The sequence below is a fragment of the Trichomycterus rosablanca genome, chromosome 3, assembly GCF_030014385.1.
Source record: "Trichomycterus rosablanca isolate fTriRos1 chromosome 3, fTriRos1.hap1, whole genome shotgun sequence".
Taxonomy (NCBI): Eukaryota; Metazoa; Chordata; class Actinopteri; order Siluriformes; family Trichomycteridae; genus Trichomycterus; species Trichomycterus rosablanca.
The window spans coordinates 40,034,772-40,042,704 of NC_085990.1; the positions used below are offsets into that span (position 1 = coordinate 40,034,772).

The 7,933-nt window shown below is 37.4% G+C and overlaps 1 protein-coding gene across 1 annotated transcript; it reads left to right on the plus strand.

Moving 5' to 3' along the window:
* The first annotated feature begins 545 nt into the window (after nt 1-545).
* On the plus strand, nt 546-5,110 carry clec3ba (C-type lectin domain family 3, member Ba). Its single transcript, XM_062992106.1, has 3 exons — nt 546-648; nt 843-959; nt 4,360-5,110. The coding sequence occupies exons 1-3, from the start codon at nt 552-554 to the stop codon at nt 4,758-4,760; spliced, it is 615 nt and encodes a 204-aa protein (XP_062848176.1). The 5' UTR covers nt 546-551; the 3' UTR covers nt 4,761-5,110.
* The last annotated feature ends 2,823 nt before the right edge of the window (nt 5,111-7,933 follow it).

The following is a 7,933-nucleotide window of genomic DNA, read 5'->3' on the forward strand; positions in this document are numbered from 1 at the left end:
ATTTGAAAATTACAACTGAAGTCCACAGTCAATAGCTTTGTGTTCATTGAGTATTTATTCATATTTTAACTATTACTGTCTAAAATTATTTTTTATTATTTTATTTACTAATAAGTAATTGTCCCCTTTCAGTTGTTTTTTCTTTCTCAAAACTGCTTCAAATTAGATACACTGTTGGGTTATGGGACATTATCTGCTTTTTCAGGTCTTTTCAGGTTTCATGTCAGGATTTTGACTGGGTATAGATATAAGTTTGTCTTTGTATGTCAGCTTCAACTTGTAGACAAAACGAGTTGCCTTGGGTGAGTAATACTGGTTAATTTATGGGTCGTTCAAACATGGGACTTTTAACAGACTAAACATGTAGCTATCCAGTGAGAAGAGTTTGTGAGCGCTGCTTTTTAGATAGTTTAGTCTGTTGTCATTAATCTGTGTTTGGACATGGTGGGCAGGTTTCCTGCTTGAGCCAGCAAACATGCAGCTGTGTAACCCAACCCCTCATTTTCCTCAGTTCAGGCTAAGACAAATTTGACTTACAGATTAGAGTAAATATGGCTTTCAGATGCATGGCATTGTTTCTCTGTGTTTCTCTGTGGTTTGCAAACTCCACAATAGAACAAATCTTACAGAATGAGAATAAACAGAAAGGTAAGTAGTTTCTAACATTTCGTTTTCTTTAGTCATTACAAGCAATATTATGTGAGCATTTACTGTGAGCATCTACTGATTAAGATTCTAATGCAGGTTTACCACACCTGATAGTAAAACCATGTATATGTGCTAAATTGTTTGTTATTATGAATTGTTTGTTACTATTAATTGTTATTATGCATGTTGAATAGATGTGCTGCTTGAATCAGAGGCTGTTAACAGCACTACCATTGAGGAGTTGAGAAAGAAAATAGATGAGATTGTGCAAGAGCTGACGGTGTTAAAGGAAGTCCAAGCTCTCCATTATGGTACTAAAAATATTTTTATTTACAGTATTACTAGTGTACACTAAATGAAAACAACTGTTTAATAACATCTGTTTTATTTAATATCCCTTCAGTGAATGCAGATTGTATTTAGAAACAAATGTATGTTCAAAAACTAAAGAAAGAATTCAGACACTATACTTAAAATGTATAGATGTAAAGGTAACCTTGAAATCCTAGATATTAATTTTACAATTAGAATTAATACTATGCTAAAGATTCAACACAGACTAGAGTCTTACATAAAAAAAACTGCCAGATACAAGCGGAATTAAAGCAGGGCAGATGAACAAGATATATCATCACAAATCTAGACTGGATTATAGAAAAGGCCAAGGAATTCAAGAAGCAAGTCAACATGTGCTTCACTGAATACAGCAAAGTTTTCAACAGAGTCAACCACACATAATGATATGTCTTTAGGAAGATAGGAATACCAGAGCATCTCATTATTCTAATGAGAAAACCCTACACTGAGCAACAAGCCACAGTCATGAAAGAAAATGAACAGACTGCTTCCACATGGGCAATGGAGTTAGACAAGGCTGCATTCAGTCACCATTCCTATTCAACATGTACACTAAATATATACTGAGAGAAGCAGAACTGCAGAAAAATGATTGAGGATTGGTCAAAGAACATGAAAATTGGTCGAAAAACTTGTGAATGACACAACACTCCAAGTAGAATATCAGGAAAACTTGTAGGCCCTTATAAGAAAAGTAAAAAAAAGGGAAAAAAGATCAAATTTCAGCCTATTATGAACAAGACAAAAATCACGAGAGCAGGAAAGACCAATAACTTTACTGTTAGTGAAGTTGTCAGCATGTTGGACAAAGTGGTTGTCTACTTGGATCGAATCATGAAGAAGCACTATAAATATGGTGCCTTGAGATATTATTATAAGTATTAGTATCGTTATTATAACTAACAACAACAATAATAATAATAATAATGATTATAATAATAATAATAATAGTATTAATAATTGAAAGTTTATGAAAATGGCACTTGGCACTGGGGCATTAACCATTATTAAAAACACACAATACTAGTAACATTTTAAGGAAAATTTTAATCTTTTTAGTCAAGTAACAACCCAAATTATTTAGCCAAATGTTTCCTAAAGGTAAAGGAGGACTTTAAAATGTTACATTAGTCAGAAGCTAACATTTGTAACCCTGTTGAATTAAAGACAATTTGTTAACAGAATGCATTTTCTCCCGATTTTAGCACATCCAATTTTTTACCCAATTGCATTACGCTTCCTCTTTACTGGTGCTGACCCCTGCCCTGATTGAGTAGAGCAAACTGACACATGCCTCCTTCGACACGTGAGCAGTAGCGGAGTGCATCTTTTTACCTGCACAAGGCAAATTCATATGCGATCAGCCTTGTGTACGGAGAGACACACCCTGATCAGCATTATTCCTCGACTCTGTGCAGACGCCATCAATCAGCCAGCAGAGGTCGTAATTGCATCAGTTATGAGGTCCCTATCCGGCTCCCTTCTTGGATAAACAACAGCCAAACGTTGTTCATATAGCCGTCCAGCCCACCCGAATAGCAGAGCTGAGATTCAATACTATGTATACGAAATCCCAGCTCTGGTGTGCTAGCGTATTTTACCACTGCGCCACCTGAGCGGCCAATAATCTTTTTTTAAACATTTTTGTTAATACCAGTCTTCATAATTGAGAATCACAATTCCAGAAGAATCGTCTGTGTGTGTACTAATGATATACAGTACTTCTTAAGAGTTTTTTAAGTGTCCTCATGTATACAGTGGGGAAAATAAGTATTTGATCCCCTGCTGATTTTGTAAGTTTACCCCCTTACAAAGATTTGAACAGTCTATAATTTTTATGGAAGGTTTATTTTAACAGAGAGAGACAGAATATCAACAAAAAATCCAGAAAAAAAACATTAAATAAAAGTTATAAATTAATTTGTATTTAATTAAGGGAAATAAGTATTTGATCCCCTACCAACCAGCAAGAATTCTGACCCCCACAGACCGGTTATGTGCACAAAAGGCACACAAATTAGTCCTGTCCCTGTATAAAAGACTCCTGTCACAGAATCAGTTTCTTCCGTTCAAATCTCTCGACCACCATGGGCAAGACCAAAGAGCTATCAAAGGACGTCAGGGACAAGATTGTAGACCTGCACAAGGCTGTAATGGGCTACAAGACCATCAGCAAGAAGCTTGGTGAGAAAGAGACCACTGTTGGTGCGATAATTCGAAAATTGAAGAAATACAAGATCACAGTCAATCACCCTCACTCTGGAGCTCCATGCAAGATCTCACCTGGTGGGGTAAGAATGATTCTGAGAAAGGTGAGGTCAGCCCAGAATTACACGGGAGGAGCTTGTCAATGATCTCAAGGGAGCTGGGAGCACAGTCACCAAGAAAACCATTAGTAACACACTTCGCCGTAATGGATTGAGATCCTGCAGTGCCCGCAAAGTCCCTCTGCTCAGAAAGGCTCATGTACAGGCCCGTCTGAAGTTTGCCAATGAACACCTGAATGATTCAGAGAAAGCTTGGGAGAATGTGATATGGTCAGATGAGACCAAAATTGAGCTCTTTGGCATCAACTCCACTCGCCGTGTTTGGAGGCAGAGAAATGCCCAGTGGGGATGGTGTTCTTGGGGTCATATCCAGCATTTCTCTGCTCCCAGCTCCCTTGAGATCATTGACAAGCTCCTCCCGTGTAATACAAATTAATTTATAACTTTTATTTAATGTTTTTTTTCTGGATTTTTTTGTTGATATTCTGTCTCTCTCTGTTAAAATAAACCTTCCACAAAAATTATAGACTGTTCAAGTCTTTGTAAGGGGGTAAACTTACAAAATCAGCAGGGGATCAAATACTTATTTTCCCCACTGTATAATAAGTAAAATTTGACATACTGCATTTTCTAAATCTTGTAGTAAATACAAATTATGCTTTTTGTATTTCATAATAGCCCAAACTTATATAAGGATGTGACAACAATAAAACTGCCTTGATTTTGAATTATGACCCAGTTTCCTGCTTGTTGTGACTGTTATAAAATTGCATAACATCCGTCTGCATCTGCATGAGTTGACATTTTGTCATTTTCAGAATCTGTTTGTCTGGGAATGCTCTACTTGTCTTAACAACACTTATCCAACTTTTAAATCCCAACCACAAGTGATTCATCCAGGATGTGTGGAATTTACTTACATACACTGTGTATTAATCACAGGCTGCTTAGTATTACATATTTTTTGCCCTGCACAGTGTTATGACCTAAATGTGATGAGCTTGCTTTGGCATTTATACAACATACCTGCAGGATAGCTACGTCTTTCAATCCCTGACACAGACATTTGTAAACCTTTTGATTACAGTGTGCCTGAAGGGCTTGCAGATTCCAGGAAAATGTTTTCTGGCGAATCCAATGAAGAAGACCTTTCACACTGCTAATGAGGATTGTATCTCAAAGGGTGGTACGCTGAGCACCCCTCTGACAGACGACGAAAACACTCACCTCCGCTCCTATGTGCGTCAGACCGTTGGACCTAGGGAACACATTTGGCTGGGAATCAATGACCTTGCCAAAGAGGGAGAATGGGTGGATAAAACAGGATCCAACATAAGCTTTCAAAATTGGGAGAGAGACATCACCCATCAGCCCATCGGGGGCCGCACCCTAAACTGTGCTATTATGTCTGGAATGACCAATGGTAAATGGTTTGATGAAAACTGCCGTTCTGAGAGAGCCTCTGTTTGTGAATTCATTATTATATAAAATTCCTTGCTAACATAAAAAAAAACCATTTCTAGAGGTGCTGCATGAAAAGTAAAACCAAAAATTTACATTTACCTGTAAATGACATATTACAATGTAAAGGGAGACTTTTTCCAGAGGGTCAGATCAGAACCATCAGAAACAGGTACATCATAAAATAGCTTCTGGGACACAACTGGCCAGAGTCAGGCAAGCTTGGGCATAGCTTCTTTGAGCATTGTTTGAATTATGGGGGGATTGGGGGGGTCTGGTTATTAGTTAGCTAAAATATAAACCCCACTGTTTTACAGTTGTGTTCAAAATAATAGCAGTGTGTTTAAAAAAGTGAATAAAGCTCAGAATTCTTATAATAGCTTTTATTTTCATACACACAAATGCATTGACAACACTGCACATTCTTTTCCAAATCAAAACATGAATTAAAATTGATCAAATGTGTTATTACTTTACAGAAAGTGAAGAAAAGGGAATATTAGGCTGTTCAAAAAAATAGCAGTGTCTGCATTTTTCTTTACAAACTCAAACATTTACTGTTTAAACTGAAAAATGCTTCAATATTTAGCTTTCCTGTAAACCACTAAACTAATAATCAGTTGTATAACCACTGTTTCTGAGAATTGCTTCACATCTGTTTCATGGAGTCAACCAACTTCTGGCACCTGAGAACAGGTATTCCAGCCCAGGACGATTGGACCACATTCCACAATTCCTCTGCATTTCTTGGTTTTGCCTCAGACACAGCATTTTTGTTGTCACCCCACAAGTTTTCTATTGGTTTAAGGTCCGGAGATTGGGCTGGACAGTCTATAACATTAATCTTGTTGGTCTGAAACCAAGATGTTGCATGCTTACTGGTGTGTTTGGGGTCATTGTCTTGTTGAAACATCCATTTCAAGGGCATTTCCTCTTTGGCATGAGGCAACATGACCTCTTCAAGTATTTGGATGTATTCAAACTGATCCATGATCCCTGGTATGCGATAAATAGGCCCGACACCATAGTATGAGAAACATCCCCATATCATGATGCTTGCGCCACCATGCTTCACTGTCTTCACAGTGTACTGTGGCTTGAATTCAGTGTTCGGGGGTCGTCTGACAAACTGTCTGCGGCCACTAGACCCAAAAAGAACAATCTTGCTTTCATCAGTCCACAAAATGTTGCGCCATTTCTCTTTAGGCCAGTGAATGTGTTCTTTGGCAAATTGTAACCTCTTCAGCACATGTCGTTTTTGCAACAATGGGACTTTGCGGGGGCTTCTTGCCGATAGCTTGGCTTCACACAGGCGTATTCTAACTGTCACAGTACTCTTAGGTAACTTTAGACCTTCTTTGATCTCCCTGGAGCTGATCATTGGCTGAGTCTTTGACATTTTGGCTATTCTTCAATCCATCCGAATGGTAGTTTTCCATTTTCTTCCACGTCTTTCTGGTTTTGGTTGCCATTTTAAAGCATTTGAAATCATTTTAGCTGAGCAGCCTATAATTTTCTTTCATGCATGTCATGATGGTTGGATCTGTTGGTTTTTTATTACTCTACTACACCTACTAGTAAGATAATTTCTACCAAAAACAGTGATTGATCTGGTTAGTGATGTTGGACTGCTATTATTTTGAACACAACTGTATATACTGTACTGTGGATTCTGAATGTATTTAGATCCCCTGCCATTTTCCACACTTTATTGTTTTGAAGATTTTAGTTTGAACTAATATAATTGCCATTTTTACACATCAATCTAAAAATCTGTTTACCCTTTATTTAATACTTTGTAGACGCATCTTTGGCACAGGTTACAGCTTTAGGTCATCTTGGGGCTCTCTACAAGTGTTGCACCCCTGGATTTGGGCAATTTACTCCATAATCCAAACAGATCCTCTCTCAAGCCTAATATTGGGCAACTCAAGGACATTCAGAGACGTACCCCGAAGCCACTTATTGTTTGTATTTATAGTTATGTTAAAAAGAACTGTCGCTCCAATCTGGGTTTGCATGCTCTCTGGAGGAAAACTTCTGTGTGTTTGGCTATATTTATCTGTCCTTCAATTCTTAACAATCTTCATTTTCTTGCCCCATAGCATAAAGCTGCCACCACTATGTTTAACTGTAGGCATGGTATTAACCAGGTGATGTGCAATGCCCAACATTGTGCGTTCTGTTGTGCCCAAGACGCATTTCCAATCTATGGATTTCTTGTTGCTTTTCAGGGGTTATAAAAGCAAATAAAATGTAAATGAGATATTTTATATAAAAAAAGGCATCGGCATAGATTAATGGGTGAAAATGGCTATTAAATCCAAAACATTCTAAACATAATCCCTGACAATAAATTATAAGGGCATGCCAAAAAGTTAAAGAACATTATAGAATGGTCTACAGCACCGAATAATTCATCTATTTCATTAAAGTCGAAATGATTATGAGAATAAAGTCGAAATATTATGAGAATAAAATCGAAATTATTTCGAGATTAAAGTCGAAATGATTATGAGAATAAAGTCGAAATATTATGGCCAAAGAGTGTGCAGCCGTCGTAGGCTTGTCAGTTCAGAGAAGCACGGGTCTCAGGACCTGGATCGGCATGCATGCACCGAGGGCAGTCTATAATGAGTGTTATTGTGGTTATCCAGTAGCTCACGATTATTTTTGGGTGGCTGTTTGTATTGTACGCGTCCATCCACATGACATGAAAACTATACATGTCAATGCAATCATTTATAGCGATGCCGTACGACTTTAGTTTATCTTTAATTTCAGCGTCCTTACACTAATAACACGCTGGTGCTGATGTGCAGGAGATTGGGAATTTCTTTATTTGTGAAACCAACATAAAAGTATAACAAATCATGAACATCCCTCATTTTAACACAAGGAGGTTGCTATGGCCATAATATTTCAACTTTAATCTCTTAATTATTTTGACTTTAATCTCGTAATTATTTCGAACATCATGAACATCCCTCATTTTAACACAAGGAGGTTGCTATGGCAATAATATTTCAACTTTAATCTCGTAATTATTTTGACTTTAATCTCGTAATTATTTCGAACATCATGAACATCCCTCATTTTAACACAAGGAGGTTGCTATGGCCATAATATTTTGACTTTAATCTCGTAATTATTTCGAACATCATGAACATCCCTCATTTTAACACAAGGAGGTTGCTATG

Bases quoted from the DNA above. Each gene is read 5' to 3' on its own strand.
- clec3ba (XM_062992106.1), top strand. From the start codon at position 552: ATGGCTTTCAGATGCATGGCATTGTTTCTCTGTGTTTCTCTGTGGTTT. The intron at 649-842 runs GTAAGTAGTTTC...CATGTTGAATAG, and splicing joins GAATGAGAATAAACAGAAAG to ATGTGCTGCTTGAATCAGAG. The intron at 960-4,359 runs GTACTAAAAATA...TTTTGATTACAG, and splicing joins AGTCCAAGCTCTCCATTATG to TGTGCCTGAAGGGCTTGCAG.